This window comes from Balaenoptera physalus (assembly GCF_965194825.1).
Source record: "Balaenoptera physalus genome assembly, chromosome: 8".
Taxonomy (NCBI): Eukaryota; Metazoa; Chordata; class Mammalia; order Artiodactyla; family Balaenopteridae; genus Balaenoptera; species Balaenoptera physalus.
In genome coordinates, this window is record NC_138887.1 from 100144671 (window position 1) to 100161772 (window position 17102).

General features: G+C 52.3%; 2 protein-coding genes across 5 annotated transcripts in view; one reads left to right on the forward strand and one right to left on the reverse strand.

The window, feature by feature from the left end:
* The window catches only part of LRRC4 (leucine rich repeat containing 4), a 59205-nt gene extending 49041 nt beyond the window's left edge, over positions 1 to 10164 (reverse strand). For 3 of the 4 annotated variants that reach the window (XM_082472332.1, XM_082472330.1, XM_082472333.1), the window contains exons 1-2: positions 10053 to 10164; positions 7997 to 9867 (exon numbers count right to left, since the gene is read on the reverse strand). In XM_082472332.1, coding sequence (XP_082328458.1) covers positions 7997 to 9767 — 1771 coding nt within the window. In that variant the 5' untranslated portion in view covers positions 9768 to 9867; positions 10053 to 10164. Of the gene's footprint in view, positions 1 to 7635; positions 9868 to 10052 lie in introns of those variants that run through there. The other variant, XM_082472331.1, reaches the window with a different exon arrangement.
* SND1 (staphylococcal nuclease and tudor domain containing 1) overlaps positions 1 to 17102 on the forward strand; it is a 421659-nt gene that overhangs the window by 352630 nt on the left and 51927 nt on the right. The gene's annotated exons all lie outside the window — the stretch shown is intronic.

Below are 17102 nucleotides of genomic sequence, written 5' to 3' on the forward strand. Positions count from 1 at the left end.
GCTTCGTTTTCCTCACAAATAAAATGAGAGGGTTCAACTAGATTTTCTGAATTAACTTGGAAACTCCCTTCCCTGTCTCCACATTCCTGAAGTTAGAAGCTGTAAACCATCATTCTGTCCTCAGTGACCATTGCCATTCCAAGGTCGACCAGCAGTGAGAACACACTGTGGAGCTGCCCTCAGCTGACATGATACCACTCACTGGTCAGAGCAGATGTGGACTTAAAACAGGAAGGTGGAAGAGGAATTAAGGAAAGGGAAAGCTACCCTGCAGGCCAATGAGCTGAAACCAGAGGCACATGGAATAGGCCAATTCCTTATTCTCTTGTGTTTGTACTTCTCTGCGGCTTCAGAACCTTTTTTCCTCATACACAAGCATACGACACATCCAGTAGTTGCAGTCGCTTCCCTCACAAGGGAAACAAAATGAAATGCAAACGTATTTTGCGCTATCTCAGTCTTGGCATATCCCTCTAAGTCTCCTCTCCCCATTCCTAATTTAAAGATTGTCTTCCCTTCCCCTGGTTCCTTTAGCAGTCTCTTCCTTGGCCCTCCCTCCTATCTTACTCCAGACTTCCTCAATTCATCCCCTTAAGAGATGAATTGGAAGAATATGCTGTCATGTCAGAAGGAAGCCATTGTCAATTCACACAGGCAGACGCTAATAGGATAAAGTATTATCCGACTTCCTTTAAGTCCAAAAATTAAGTCGTCTTGCAGTGGTAATAGATTATAACTGTATCCACTGCAGCTGGTGGGCTGCAGGAACAGGCTGTTAGGATGAGGCCTGGGCTCCATTTCTGGGGCTGTGACGGGCCTGTTGTGGGGGGTGCGCTGTGTGTTCCTACAAACACAGCGACACTATCCAGGGAACTGCCTACAGCTCGTTCAGTTCACCTCCAGGGTGGAACCTGAGTGGGAGGACCTGTATTAATGTTCTTAATGAACCTGGGTGAGTGGGTAGGGCCTTGAAGCCTGGGAAGAAGTAGCCCGAGGCCAGGAAACCAAACTTTGCACAGCGAACAGTTAGTGTGTGAAAGCGCCTCTCCCTCATCCTTGCTGACTCATTGAGCGGGTAGAGTGGCTTATCTGGTGACTAAGTGAGCACCTGCACAGACAGGGAAACCAGGGTTGAGACCTTATTAAAGAAATGTTAAGAGACTACAGATTAAGGACTTGCCTTGGGAGAGGAAGCAGAACTGTTAGAAGGAAGAAAGAGCCGTCAAGCTTCTAGAATGGAAGGATCTTGCGGGATATCCTAGGTGCTATCATGGCAGACGGTTGTACGCAAATGGGAATTATGGGGGGGGGAATCTGATAGAGTTAACGGGGGTGTGTGCTTTTTATTAATGGGAGATATAAGAAGGTGGGTGGATATTAAAGAAGCAAGTAGATCAAGGGCTGTTCCTTTGGTATTTAGTAATTAATCTAAACTTCAGTAATTGCTCTAGTATTGTTCCTAGGCACACAGAATGGATGAACCCGCAAGGCCAAGTACTACTTTGGTCCGTCCAATCCCCACACCTGGCATTAGCGTAGCCTCTCATCTCAGTGCCTCCCTGCTGTAGGTTTAAGAGTCTTTACCAGGATAAGCTAGAGAAGACAGCGCCATCCTCTCAAATGCTAACTTCCTGTGCCAGGAGAGCCTCTCCCAGGGCTCTCCCCCATGGGCCCAGGCCTGACCTTTCTGACTCACTGCCAGGGTCCATGTGCCCTGAACTCAACAGTCATTATTTTTATGGGAAAACACGATTTATATAACACTCTCCCTCGGGAATAACACTCTTTTCGTGGATAAACAGTGAGCTGCACCCTCTCCTCTCCTCTCCCCCCATGACTGTGCCGTCACAGAAATGCGGGAGGCCCTGAGGGAGCCCGTCAGGATCAGAATTTGATTACAGCCCTGAGGGCGGGGTTGCCCCCCCACCCCTCGGCAAGCAGTGGACAGCCTCCAGCATCGGGAACAGGACTTTCGTGGGCAGGTGGTTTGGCCCAAGTACTGACAGCAAAGCTGGCATGTTCCAGAGGATGAAACCTGTGATCATCCTAAAATCTAATTCTAGCCTCTCATTAGGAAATCAAATGCATTCTTTCTTAGGCTTCTCTTGGAAAGTTGATCTCCCTGCTTTTCTTCTGCTCTGTTCTGTGCCATGAATATCACACTACCGGCCCTCCCCCCGTCCAGGGTCCAGCCAGCCTCCTGCTTGCTAGGGCAGAGGAATCTCCCTGGCTTTCCTCCCTAACTGCATTGCAGCCCCTTAGCCTGTGCATCTGCCATATAGCTCCATCCTGCTCTCACTTGCTCAAATTATGGTGCTTTTTCCTGCCTTTCTTTCCTCCAAGCCCTCCAATACTGCTTTGAAGCCCCAGCAGCCCTCTCTGTGCTCCTTTCTCCTTCCTGGTGTCTCCGTGGGCCCACCTCCCTTGGTAAAGCACCCTGATAAGGAAACAGGGCGAGGTGACGAGACACTGGGAAGCTCACCCTCCTGGTAAAGGACCAGGACTTTTAGTAGGTGCTTCCTGTTCCAGCCCTCCGCTTGTGCACCTCCAGCAGCAGCACCTTTCCTTTCTCCTGACCCGCCATAAGAAAAGGTAATCCGTTCCTGGGCTAAGACAGTGCCTTGGGCCATCTAAAGAGCTAGATTAAAGAACAGAGCACAAGGCAGTGTTTTCCTGGGAAGAAAAGTGCACCCCATCTTTCCCACAGTGTCTGGGCTTGTAGATGGTGCTGTCGTGCTGCCCAGGACTTCTGGATAATTATCCTTCCTCTTTAGGGTAGCTCAGTAGGCATGTTCTCTCTTTGGACATGGATGAGATTCAAGAATAGAGGTGGTGATGGGGACTAGTCAGTTGGTCTGTCCCCTTATCGTCAAATTTCAATTCCTACAACAACTATGGAGTAGTGAGGTAGATACCAATATTATGCCCATTTTACAGATGAGGAAAACGAGTATTTGTCCAAAGTCACATAACTAGTAAGTGACAGAGCTGGGATTCAACCCAGGAAGACTGGCTTCAGAGTCCGTACTTGTAAGCACTATGCTATATTGCTTTGCAGATATGTATATTTCACTGAAGGTTCCTGAAGCCTTTATCCCTGCTCCAAGAAGCAATTTACTTCATCTCAATTTAAAGCAAAGATGAAAACAACCTTAATCCACTACCCAAACCATTCTTCCCCCCTCCGGGGAAAAGGGTGCTTTCTGAATGGACAGAAACCAAGAGAGGTGCTTTGAGCCAAAAGCTGCCTTGCAGTTTAGCTGAGGCAGGATTTAGAAATGGTGTGAACAGTGCCTGCATTAGCCGATGGCACGGAGTGCTGAGTGCCAGCAGAGGAGATAAAATCAGACATATGTTTGGATATAAATGTTCTCTCTCTTTTTCTTCTCTAATTTTAAGCCCCTGCTGCTTTGTTGCAGTAAAATGTTGAAGCCTTAATTGTGGGCTCTGGCCCCCTAAGGAAGTAGCCGGGGCTGAGTAAGGCCCACTTAGCCTTCTCTTAATCTCTACCCATCTCCACCGTTAACGGCATGGACTCTGGATCTCTTCCCCATTAATAGGCATTGTCGTCAAGGGACTCTTTACTAGGCTGCTGCCCTCCCCCCACCAGCTCCCCCGTCCCAACAAGTTGCTAGCTACAGTACATGTTAACAGCCATGATGGAGCTGATGTCCCTAGGCCTTAGAAACTAGCCTGTCTGCTCTACCTTCACTGACAGTAGAATGCAGCTTTACACCAAAGAGTGATAAAAGGCCCTAGAACAAATTATGGGAGTGGCAACCAGATCATGATTTTAGAGCTGGGGCTAGGGTAGATGCAATGGAGGAGAGGAATTAAAGAGCCCCCCGCCTCCCCAAATAGTCTCGTTGTTCAGCCAAATAAGCAGAAACCACTCGCTGTGGAGAAGTTGCTGTTGAGAGGTGCTCTAAGACCTCTGTCAGTCCTTTACTCTGCAAAGCTTCCAAGGCTAAGGTCGGGAGAAGGCCAAGCCATCGTTCCCACTGTGAGCACCCTGCCTTGTCTGCTTCACCTTTTCCCTAGCAGCCGTTGCCCTCTGTGGGATCCCGTGGTTTCTGCCTGCCATTGAACCTAAGAGTCAGGAAGCTGTTATGTATAGTCCTGAGAATCCAACTCCTTAGTCAGCACACGTGGCCCTTGGGCCACCTCTGGGGCCCCTGTGGTCCGAATTCTGCTCAGGCCCCGGAGGGCAGTAGAGCTGGTTCTGAAGGAGACTGGACAGCTCTAAGGGGAGGGAGAAGAGAACACAGCAATAGCTATAGGAAGGCCCCGTTTTCACTGCATATTGGCCAGGAAAGAGAGATGTTCTTGAGAGCCAGTAAGAGCCTTAATGAGAAAGCACATTGGTTTGGGTAGTCAAGAGACCTGCGTTTCAGTCCCACCTCTTCCACTAATTAGCAGTGTGACCTTGGACTGTACCTTTCAGTTTCTCTGGGGCTCCGTTTCCTTGACTGTAAAATGTGAAGGGATTAGACTACATGGTTTTTCACGGCCTTTAAAGTATTCTGTAATGAAAACTCTCTAAACTCCATATAATCAGCAGCAGTCCTTTCCCTGTAACGTGTTGCTATGACTCCCCTCCCGAAGAGCTGCCAACCCATGTTCCATTCTCAGGTAACAAAGCCTACAGCTTGGCCAGGCCGAGGATGAGTCACCCGCCCAGCATTAAAGGCTGCACTTTCGGTGCTCATGGGACTCCTCTCTGAAAAGTTGTCCCAAGTGCCTGCTACAAAGGAGGGTGTACCCAACATCACGGCAGAGGAGAGCTGCCGCTCTAAATGCTGAACCAGTGCCCGGGTCAGGGAGTAGGCCCAGTGGGGAAAGGAACTCCCCTTGTAGCTCTAAGGACACTCATACCCAGGGGCCATATTCTGTCTCCCCCAGCTCCTTTGAGGTTCCTTCTGGAAAGCACTTCTCCCTCAGATTCCAAGACCTGAATATGCCCCACCCCCAGGACAAGTGCATTTGTTCTTAGGACTCTTCCCCAGGAATGTTTTAGGCCCATTTCTTCACCTCTCCCCTCAGATCTTTGTGCAGCCCCAGAGCCTTTGTCATTCCACAGCTACTGCATAGTTCCCTGGCCGCCCAGATAGCTGTCAAAAAGAGGAGGGGTGTAAGGAAATGGGCTCCACATCCTCTATTTCTGAAGCAGCTCCTTCCTTCACAGTTGCCTCTGAATGTGTACCCAGGAAGCTGTTCTAAACAGCCTGAGCTGTGTCTTATGGCACTAGGAAAGGGGGTGACTTCTTGCATTTTTCAACTGGTCCTCGCCAAGTCCCACCCTTTTCTCGGCTGCAGTTTTCTCTCTTTTTATTGGGGGTAGGGTACTAAAGGACAGGCAGAGGGAACATATCATTGTAGCCTAGAGACATGAATGGCAGTTTCTAAAAGTGTGAGCCCATGCATACACACCGCCACAAACACTGACACCCAGAAATTTTGTGTATGTAAAATACACACACACACAGACACACACACAGAGGAGGATTAAGAATTGGCCCTTTCTTAGCCAACTGCTGCAAAGTGCTGCCTGCCTCTCTCTGTGTTCAGTGCCAGGGAGATCACACCCACTCAGTCCCGATTCCCTGCACTCGTATAAATACTAGTGCTGAAGAGACGGGGGTCCCAGTTCAGTCAGCCTGCCTGGACCACGTCCCTCGGCTGCACGTCAGGAGACCAACACCCACCACCACCAAGACACGTTTGACTATTCAGCACCCAGAGAACAGAAGCAACACTGCCTGCGGGATCTTTAAGCACAACAACATTATTGCAATCCTCTTAAATCCAGGTCCCCCGGGGTCCCCGTGTAGAGCTGGTGCTGCCTGACCAGCACCTTCTGCTGAGGCGGCATTTAACTCCTGGCCGGGTCCCAGGAGCTGAGGCTGACCCATTCCTCTCGCTTTTCCAGGGCACAGGGAATTCGGTTCTACCCCCCCAACAGAGCCAGGCAGGGACTAACACACTTAGCTTGTGAACGGTGCACTAGTATCGGGGTGCTTTTATTTAAGCTAAGGAAAATTGGTTGACAGCTTTAGCGTGTTCCCATACTTTAAAGAAATGGAATATTGTCCTCCCCGCCCCTTTTTTTCTTTAAATAGAAATTATTTGGTCAGTGCTCATAAGAAGCTATAGGTTCAGGGTCTTACTCAATTTAACCCTTTGGGGACACTGAATTAAAAATTGCACAGTATTTATTAAAATACAAAAATACACTTTTCTCACGTTACAATCAGTGGCATTTCCCCCCACATCCCACCCCCTTTCAAATCTGAACCCTTTATTTCCTTTTAAAGCTAAAATAATAAATGAAAGGAGTTACATCATTAAATGGACCAGAATAACAGAGATCTCTGCTTTCCCCACCCACACCCGCCCTTTCTCTTCCCCCTCCTCCTGAGGTAGCCCTGGGAGAGGGAAGCATTTCCCCCCATTGTGCTACATTCAACAGGACTCCATGCCGCACTCATTCTGTGTGTATCACTTTGTTTTAACTGTGGATTTCACATCTTTTTTGTGAACCATCCTGGTGAGGAAAGGCTTCATCACTTTAAATGAGCCCGTGCCCTTTTTGTCTCTCCTCTTTCTTCTCTACTCATGTTCTGCCCCCTCCCCGTCACCACAACCAGTTGACATCAGCCGTAATAATCCCTAATGAATCAGCATTTAGAATAGTCACCAAATCACAAGCATGAGAAAAGCTTCCCACTCCCAGCCTCTCCCCCCCTTCTCCACCTTAAAACAAACCAACCCTTAAAAAAAAAAAAAAATCATCAAATGCATCACTGTCTACAATCATTTGTCAGATACCGGGAACAACAGGTGGACATGGCACAATGCTGAGTTACGGCCTCCCGCGAATACCTTCTCTCCGCGTCTGCTCTCCCTTCCCATCCCCCTTTGGTACCACGCCCCCCGCCCCCCCAGGGGCCACCTCCTTCTCCTGGGAAGTCCTGAATAGACACATGCCTTGCACAGAATGGGTTAAGCCCAGCTGCAGGAATCTGGTGCAATGTGAAAGCGTTTGACTGACAGCTACGCCAGCTCCCTTCCTTCTCTGCTCCTTCCCGAAGCCCTCTGTCAGGCGGGGCACGCTGTGTCCCACTGAACAAACCAAGAAGACTTGTGCACAGGAATGCACATACCCAGTCCCTTTAAGGTTTCAGTTGAATTTTGGTGGTTTTCCTGTTTAAAATACATTTTACAGATCTGTCTTTCCCTTGGCCTCTGAAGAAAAAATTATTGCCTCTCAACATTTTACGCACGGTACAGATTCTTAGTGCTGTTTTTTGTTTGTTTGTATTTTTTGTTTAAATACGATAAATCTGCAAAGACAGCTCTCAGCCTAAGAAAGATGTCTAGAGAAATGGGTATTCCTGTGTCCTATGAAGTATATTCTAAAAAGTGACAGTTCAGCCTACCCCCCACCCCTCAGCAGCCCACACCTTAACTCTTTCGGGATATTGGTTGGTGTTTTAGTTTGTTTTATCTTAGCAGTTTCAACGCTATACCAGAAATCCCTCCTGGCAGCACAGCAGACTGACTTGTGGCTTCTATCCCACAGCATTCCCAAGGTCCCCCACCCCCTTTAAATAGAACTTACAAGTTAGAAAATAGTTTTGTTTTGATTTTTCTTTTTAAATTTTAATATAATCTGTTTTTTTTTTACCAGCCCATAGATTTAATATATAAGCATATACAAGAAAAAGTCTCTCCCCACTCTGTACAAAAGTTGCTGTCTTGTGTGTGTGTGCATTCTATTGCATTTTATAAGTTTGGGGCGGGGGGAGTCATATTTGAGTTTCCTGTACCTTGTCCTTGGTATGGGTCTGAATGATATAAGGTTCAGAGATAGTGGTGACTGTGGGGTGCAGAGAGTTCCCCAGACTGTTTTCTGTCCAGTGGGCCCCATGTGCTGGTTTGTAGGTGTTGTAGTTAATATGGTCATGAATTGTGGGCAGCACGACCGCCCCCTCACCTGATACACCGGATGGAGCTGCTGTTGCTGCTGCAGATGCCGCCGCTGGGATGTCTTCATCCACCTGGATAATCTCAACAGTCCGGGCAGCTGTGACTGTACTCCTCTGCTGGTGCCGCTTGCGAAGTTTATAGAAGACAATCAACATGGCAGCAGCTAGCAGAGTCACTGCCACAAAGCAGCCAATGATGATCTTGGTGGTCTTCATGACTTCATCCAGGCTGGTCTGCATCTTATCATTGGTGTCCGTCGCGGTTACCGCCACCTGCTTGGGCACACGGGTGGTCTGAATGAGCACCGTGGTAGAGGTGGTGTATGCCGGCTGGTAACCAGTGGACGTAGTAGGAACGGGCTTGTACTTTCGTGTTGTATCCTCAGGCGAGATCTCAGTGGTCTCCACTGTGACAGTGGTGAAGAAGCTGTAGTTGGAGGTGTTGAGCTCGGCCGTGCTCACGTTGAGGTAGGCCGAGGCATTGGAGTTGCCCGCCACGTTGGTCACCATGCATGTGTATACCCCAGTGTCTGAGAGCAGCACATGGGAGAAGTTCAAGGTGCCGTCGTTGAGGACAGAGATCCGTGGGTGGCGGGAGGCGTGGCTGAGCACTGTCCCATTGGGCAGCAGCCACTTCACGGAGGACATGGGGGGAGTCCGACACTTAAGTTCTGCCATCCGACCCTCAGAGATATTGAGGTCCCGAGGTGCATCCATGATGAAGGGGGCAGAGCACTGGAAGGAGGCCTGGTCCACCTCCACCAGGTAGCGGCCTCGCATGTGCAAGGGAGCATGACAGCGGCCACAGCAGGTGGAATTGGTGGGTATGTACTCTCGAAGCCACCAGGCTAGCCACAGAATGTCACAATCACAGTTCCAAGGATTGTGGTGTAGGTGCAACTCCACCAGGTACCTCAGTGGGGTGAAGAGGTCATGGGGCAAAGAAGAGAGGTTATTGTGGGCCAAGTTGAGTTCCACCAGGGAGGCCAGCCCATCAAAAGCGTTCCGCTCAATCAGGCTGACCTGTGAGTTCATGACCCATAGCTTCTTGAGGGAGCTCAGGCCATGGAAGGAGCCAGGCCTGATCTCAGGGAAGTGGTTTCCTGACATCTCCAGCTCCTCCAGCCCCACCAGGGGGGTGAGGTTGGGCATATCTTTAATGTTGCACATGCCCAAGTTCAGGTACTTGAGGTTGAACAGTCCCTCAAAAGCCCCCTCAGAGATGTACTCTAGCTTCTTGAGCTCCCCCAAGTCCAGGCGCATGAGGGAGGGCACCCGGTTGAAGGCATAAGAGGGGATGCTTTCTATGGGGTTGTTGCGCAGCCAGAGCTCCCGCAGCTTGGACAGGTATTCAAAGGCCCCGCTCGGGATGACTGTCAGCCAGTTGTCAAACAGCTCCAGGGTGTTGAGGCTGGCCAGGCCGTTGAAGGCCCCCACCTCGATCTGCCGGATGGAGTTCCTGCCCAGCTGCAGGACCTCCAGGTGGTGGAGGTGGCGGAAGGTGTCGGCCTGGATCATCTGGATGTTGTTTTCCATGAGGTTGAGGTACCGGGTGTTGGAAGGAATACCCTGAGGGACCTCGGAGAGGCCCCGGCGGGTGCACACCACCTTGCTGAACTGGTTACTGCACGAGCAGACAGACGGGCAGTTCTGGGGCCCGGCGGAGGCGGCAGCAGCGATGGCTGCACACAGAATCCACACTTGCGCCGTGAGGTAGACGACGGGGAGCAGGACGGCATTCCAGGTGTGGTGCACAGTTACCTGCCACAAGAGCTTCATGGTGTGGCACGTTCATAATTCACCATCGCCTGGGATTTTGGCTCGGAAAGGAGAACCAGCCCTACCCCGGCTTAAGTGAGCTAGGAGCTCCTCTTTCCATCTGGAGAAGGAGGTGGGGAGGGGGCGATTAGAGAGACGGAGCAGATCGGCCGGAAAAAAATCATGCCAAACTGAAGAGTGGCCCCTCGTCTACCAGCCCCCCCCCTCGAGGCCAGCCCTCGGAAAGCTGGGACTTTCTCTCCCCCCGTTGCGACCATCCCCACCCAATCATTCGCTCTCACCTACCTCGGAAGGAAGGAAGGGAAGAACTGGCGCGGTGTCCTTAAGCGTTTGCCGCCGGAGCTGGCCACCTCGTTCCCATTCTCACTTCTTAGTTTTAATTAACAAAAGGGGGAAGTAGAGGGGGCGGGGAGGGCAGAGGGGAGGGGAGGGGAGGGGTGGGGGAGACAAAATGGCTTCTAGTAAATCCGGAGCCGGCTAGCGGAGCCGCGGAGTTGAGGCGCGCCGGGAGAGCCGAAGCCCGGCGGGCTATGCAGGTGCATGCCCCCCCCTCAGCCCGAGGCGAGGCGCCACCAGCGCTTCCCGGCTTTGTCCTTGGACCCTGGCCCCGGCTCGCACCAGCCGAGGGGGAAGCGGCTTCATCGCCGGAGTGTGCCTCCGGCGCCCCCCGCCCGCTCCGGGGCTGCCACCCGGCGGGGAGTGAGGGGGCGCCCCGCAGCCTCCCAGGCTGCGCTCGCTGCCGAAGCTGCCGCCGCGCTGCCCCCTCTCCTTGTGTCGGCCGCTCCCGGCCCGAGGCAGCTGGTGCAGTCGTTCGCTCGCGGTGCTGCGAGAGTTAAGAGGAGGTGTTCGCCGGTCCTTCGCCCCCCACCCCCCGCCCTCCGACACACACCCCCTTCTCTCCTCGTCTCTTCTCTTAAGGGTTAAAAAGACCAGAACTGGGCTCAGTTTCCCAGTCCGCCGGCTGCTGGTGCGAAGAGCAGTAATCCGTCCAGCCCCCCGAGGGGCAGCGGCGTGGAGGCAGCGCCGGGACCTGGTCCGCCGGCCAGAGGAGCGCGCGGCGGCCGGGTCGCCCCGCACCGCAGGCCCCTTCCGGGAGTCCGGGGGCGGCTGCAGCCGCCCCCGGAGGCGCAGAATCGCCCGCCGCAGCCGGGCCCCCGGCGCGCCGCCGGATCTGGCTTTGTGCGGAGGGAGCGAGTTCAGGGCTCCGGCCCCCGGCGCCTTCAGCGGCTGCGCTGCCCGCGGACTGCTGCAGCGGCCCCGGCGCTGGCGGCGGCGTGAGCAGCGGGGGTCGCGGCTGCGGGGAACGCTCCGGAGCCCGGGAACATGGTCCCCACTCGCTAGCAGCGGCGGCGGCGGCAGCAGCAGCAGCAGCAGCAGCAGCGGGGCCCCGGTGCGCGGCGCCCACCGTCTCCTCCTCGCGCCGGGCTCGCGGTGTTGCAGGCAGCAGCCACGCAGACTGCTCTCTCATCCTTTTGTCCTTCAGTCAGAACGTGAATGTACTGCTGACGCATACTGTTCTGAGGAGAAGATTAGCGTGATGCAGGGCTCTTATGTATTAACACCGCTCCCCCTCCGCTGCCTGCCCTCGAGGGGTTAACGCCGGCGCCTTCCAGCGCCGCGCAGCCCCGAGCTCTGCGCCTCCGTGCGACTTCCTCCCTCCCTCCCTCCTTTCCTCCCTCCCTCCCTCCTTTCCTCCCTCCCTCCCTCCTTTCCTCCCTCCCTCCCTCCTTTCCTCCCTCCCTCCCTTCCTTCCTCCTTTCCTTCCTCTCTCCCCCAGCCCCACCCCCCCCTCCCCGGCCGCTTCCTCCCCGCCCCCTCTAGACGCCGGGAGCGGGCCGGGCGAGGGAGCAGGAGTGAGCGTCAAGTGGGGGGCCGCGCGCAAGTCGCAGGCGTGCGCAGCTATTTTGGTCCGATCGCAGGGAGCCGCCGAGTGGCCGCTGATAGGCTGGAGCGGCTCGGGGCTGCTGCTGCGGAGGGACCGCGCCGGCCCCCGCCCCCGCCCCCTCCCCGCACCGGGCGCCCGGCACCCTCTGGCTCTGGGCGCGCTGGGCTCAGGGCCTGGGGAGCCGGAGGCGCGGCGGCCCTCGGCGGGGCTGCTGCAGTTGGCAGGCCTCCAGCCTGGACCGCGTCATCCTCACCCCCGGCGACTGGTCATCCTCACCCCCGGCGACTGCGGACGGGGCGACCGGCCGCTCGGCCCGGGCTGCACGCTCGGGAGTTATGAGCTGCACTGGGGGACGCGGGGGTGGCCGGGGCGCTGCTGCTGCACATGTGCCTGTTCGTCCTGCCCCTTCCCTCGCAAATTTCCTCACCCGTCGTCGGCTTTAACTAGGGCTTTCACTGATAGTTTTCTTAATGAGGGTCGCGGGTGAGGCAAACAGTGGAAGGAAAGACCGAGTGCGGGGAGCTAAGGGAGTGTGACAACCTGGGACAGCGCGACAACCAGTTGGAAGGATTGAGGTGAACTCCCAGCAGCCAGGGCACAACCCGTTCATTCAGCAGCCAGCCGGAGCCGCGGCTTCTCGCTCTTCGCAGCCCCGCGCCCTTTCCCCTCCGTGCGCCCAGAGATTGGAGGGAGTGGGTCTTAAAGCTTCTGCCCCATGAGCTCCACCAGCTCTTCTTTGTTTCTGGGAGTCCCTGGGAAGAACTGCGTAGCAACCTGCCCCTACTTCCGGTGAGAGGCGACCCCGGGGCGCTTGATGGACCAGTCAGTGTAGGAGCGAAAACAGGACTTGTTCAGAGTTTTCCCACCGGAGAAAATGACTCCTCTTTCTCTGCCTGGTGCGGCGGGGGCCAACTGTGGCTAAGCCCTGGGAAGCCAGCTGCTAGAATATGGCACTAGTTTAGTGTTGCTTCTTTTCAAGGGCTACCTCCAGGCTCCTTTCCTTGTGCCCCGTCCACCGCTGCCTTGGCAAGCTTGCTTGCCCATCACCTGCACGTGGGCTGTTGCTTAAGAAGAGGAGGTCCTGGCCTGGATCTCTCAGCTCTCTGGATTCTGCCACACCCTTATCTCAATATTGTCTGCTGCCCAGTAATCTGAAACCTCCTTAAACATGCCAGGGAATTTTTGAAGTCCGTGGATGGAATGGACACAGCTCCATTGTAGGCAATTTGGATTCCCTGTCATTTACCAACTTTTTTATTATGCATTTGCAGTCAAATAATAGCAACATTAATAGTTAATATGTTACCTAAGATCACATAGTAAGCGGTAGAGCCAGGCCTTGAACCCTGGCAGAGCTCAGATGTCTAGGAACTTGGACAGTAGAAGTGATTCTCCAGAGTTTTCTACCAGTCAATAAGAGCTCAGGTTTCATTCATTTACTTCAACAGTCATTTACTGGGATGTTTGTCTACTGTATGCTCTCCACTATACCAAGGATGGATGGATGGATGGATACATCTGTTCTTGTTTAATCTGCCTTTACCCAGTGACACAGTTGCCATAGTTGTCTCCATTTTATGGATGGAGGTACTGAGCTCTGGCAGGCGAGTAACATGCTCAAGGTCATACACCCAGAAAGCAACAGAGGCAGCATCTCAATCCAGTCTTCAAACCCTGAGTCCGGTGTTTTCATCACTGCCACGAAGATGTCCAGTATGTTCACTCTGCATAGAGCAAATGGCGGAGGCAAGGTGGGGGGACAGCCTGCATAAAACACTTCAGGGAATGGTATATGGAATATACTAGAATGAAGGGTGGGAGAGGAGGGGCAGAGAAAATAGATCCTTTATTTAACTTGTTTGACTCACAATTACTAATCAAAGAAAGAGAGAAGTGAAGGTTGAGTTCCACCTGGGCTCTTTAGTGGCTCTTTTTCCCTTCTTGACTAAGCCGCATTTGCACAGCATCAGCTTCAAGCAGGACACACCCATCTTATACCCAGGTGTCAGTCTAGCCTAACAGGGATCTGTGGAGGACAATTGAAAACCCGCTGTTGAGAAGTTCTCTCCTTGCCACAGCTGGCATTGAGCTGGTAGGGTTCCAGAGAGACCCTGGCCAGGGTCTGGATGGCACCCTGGAATATGGCTGCCCCTCCCCCCTCAGGCAGAAGAGGGGCCTGCCTGGCTGGTGTGGGCAAACTCAGAACCCATCTGTTCAGCTCCAGGCCCAGCAAATGTTGTGTAGGTGGATGGAAGGGTAGGATCAAACCAGTACTTAGTAATGGGGTGGTCTCGTGGTAAATATTTGTGAGTGATATCACCCAAGCTTCATGCAGCTCATGGAGTTCTAGATAGGGCTACTTTGCCCTCTGTAGGCCAGCTAGGCTAAGGGAGCATCATAGAAACCATCAACTGGACCAAGGAGGCTGTGGGACCATGGCAGCACCCACAGCCCTTTTGAACTGAAAGTGGCACTGAAGCCTTTAATCCTGTCACTCGAGTATCATCTAGCCATCTGTCTGTTGCTCCTCACAGCCCCTGGTTCTGACTGCTTCCTTGATTTGGAGTGGTGCCACCAGGGAATAATAAGAAGAGGAAGGCTTAAACTTGGAGAGGAGAGAAGGAAGAAACCCTGGGTTGAGAGTGTTTTCACTTGTGGTTTCCCACAGAGAGACTGCTGTGATAAAGCAGAGTTGAAAACGCCAGCCAGTGATCCGGCAAGGCTGTGTCAGCCGCTTGTTACCTGCACTAAGATTGGGATACCTGAGTTCTCGTCCCTTTTCTGCCACTGATTAGACATGTGACAAATCTTAAATTAAGACAGCTCTAAACCTAGGTTTCTTCATTTCTAAAATTAAGGGAATGGACTAGAAAGTTCCTTCCAGCTCTCATCGTCCACGATTCCCACCCCTCCTCAGATGTGAAGCTTTGCGAAGAAGGTTGATCCTTTGGGGTTGTAGCCAAGTCTTGGTAACGCGCCACAAAGCTGAGAAGCGAATGATTCCTTCAGTTGAAATCGAGAAATCCACAGAGCCAGAGCAGAGCAGACTGTTTTCCCAGCTACTAAAAAGGCCTGCAGATCACAGAGTGCTAAAGCTAAAAGGGACCTTGGAGATCATCTGGACTTAACCTCTCATTTCACAGATGTCATTAATGAAGTTCAGAGAGGCATAGTGACTTACCTAGAGCCACACGACTAATTAACGTCAGAGTCTCTGTCCCATCTGAGCTCAGCCCCTCAGTCAAGGTGACAGTATGTGGCTAATTGGCATTTAAACCTGGGGCTTGAAGATATTTCCAAATGCCTGCCTTCTGTGCTCTTGTATGCAGGTAATATCATTATATTTTGCTGGGCTGGGTTAACGATGGGTCTTTGATAGAGCCATTCTGAGTGACTTTGGACCCCTAATAAGAAGTGGAGGGAATTCCCTGGTGGTCCAGTGGTGAGGGCTCCGTGCTGTCACTGCCGAGGGCCCAGGTTCAATCCCTGGTCGGGGAGCTAAAATCCCTCAAGCTGTGCAGCGTGGCCCCCCCAAAAAAGAAAGTGTTAAAAAAATTTTTTTGAGAAGAAGTGAAAGAAATGGTCATCCAGGGGACTGGCTAGGGGGACCCAGGATAACTGGGCGCCTAGTACAGCCCATGGTAGACCATTCCTCAGCCTGAGATGCATTGCTGAGGCAGTATCCTCAGCAGCCACTAGATGTCCATAATGCCTCGCAGGGTTTGCCAGCAGTGAGCAGGGTGCTACCTTGCCTCCAGTAGGCTTTTGGCCCCCTCAAGGTGGGTCCATCCGTGGCAGGAAGATCACGTATGTACCCCCTGAAACTCTAGTTCCTATCTGCAATACTTTTCGGCTGCCAAACCCTACTCAAGCACCTTATCTGTTTTTATATTCTTTACGCCGCCGTTTTTTTTTTGTTTTTTTAATGGGAATTATTTATCTATTTATTTATGGCTGTGTTGGGTTTTCGTTTCTGTGCGAGGGCTTTCTCTAGTTGCGGCAAGTGGGGGCCACTCTTCATCGCGGTGCGCGGGCCTCTCACTGTCGCGGCCTCTCTTGTTGCGGAGCACAAGCTCCAGACGCACAGGCTCAGTAGTTGTGGCTCACGGGCCTAGTTGCTCCGCGGCATGTGGGATCTTCCCAGACCAGGGCTCGAACCCGTGTCCCCTGCATTGGCAGGCAGATTCTCAACCACTGTGCCACCAGGGAAGCCCCAATGCTGCCGTTTTAACTGAGAAAAGAACGAGAGCCAAGGAGGAAAAGCGATTTGGAAAATAAGAAAGAAAAAGAAAAATAGTATGGAAATTGACCTCCACAAAGGGAAAGACATCAGTTGATTGGTGAATTAGTAGTGACAAAACATAAGAAATGGTCTGTATGGAAAAAGTCGCCTTCTCCTACCTAAGGCAATGAACACATTGTGTGTGTGTGTGTGTGTGTGTGCGTGTGTGTGTGTGTGTGTGTGTGTGTGTATTTGCATCTCTCACTCACTTCCACCCACATGTACAGATACCTTTCCAGGGTCAACTGGTCATGAGGTTTCTGTTTAATGGATAAAGTCACCATTGCAAAAAAGTAAGGTTATTTTTCTTGCCTATGATCCTGAAGTGAGCCTGTGACCATGCCATTACTACCCACAGTCATAAAGGGAATGGATTTTATTCCTTGAGCCTGATGATTCAAGGCGACGCAGCTGTTCTAGACTTACCCACTCTTCCTAGTGCCTCAAAACCCACTGTCCTTTTCCCCTTAGAACTCTGCTGTCTAAGGAAGTCAGAAGGAAGTGGACAAAAAAGCACTCTCCCTCTGGGTCCCATCCAGAGCAATTTGTAGAAAACCTCAGAAAAGAAAAGATGCTTAATAAGAATGGCAAAGGGCTATAGAATGGAAGGGCCTCTTCCTCTTCTCTGAGGCTGGTTTCTTGGGGCTTACCGTTTCTTATCGGGCTGCCAGGCCTGAGTGAAGGGAGAAACCTCCCAACGCCCCAACTGCTGCCTCTTTTGGAATAGACAGTTTGTGCCCATTCTAGACACAATCATCTGTATGGTCAAACAGCCCAGAGAGGTCCAGCCAAAAGCCTTGGAAATGTACTCTTCAGGTGCACTAGCCCATTACAGGCCCTGTGGTTTATCCTTCCCTTTAACTGCCTTTGTATAGCAGTAACAATAATGATGTTAACAGCAACATTTCCTGGGGCATTGATCGGTACCCATATTAATCGTCACAACAGCTCTGTGAGGTGGGTACCATTAGATTCCCCATTTTGCAGATGAATTTAAGACGCTTTCTCAGGATCACAGAACTAGTAAGTGGCTATATCAGTTTCCTAAGGCTGTCATAACAAATTACCACATATTTGGTGGTTTAAAACATCAGAAATTTATTCTCTCGCAGTTCTGGAGGCGAAAAGTGCAAAATCTGGTAGGGCCGTCCTCCCTCCAGGGGCCCTA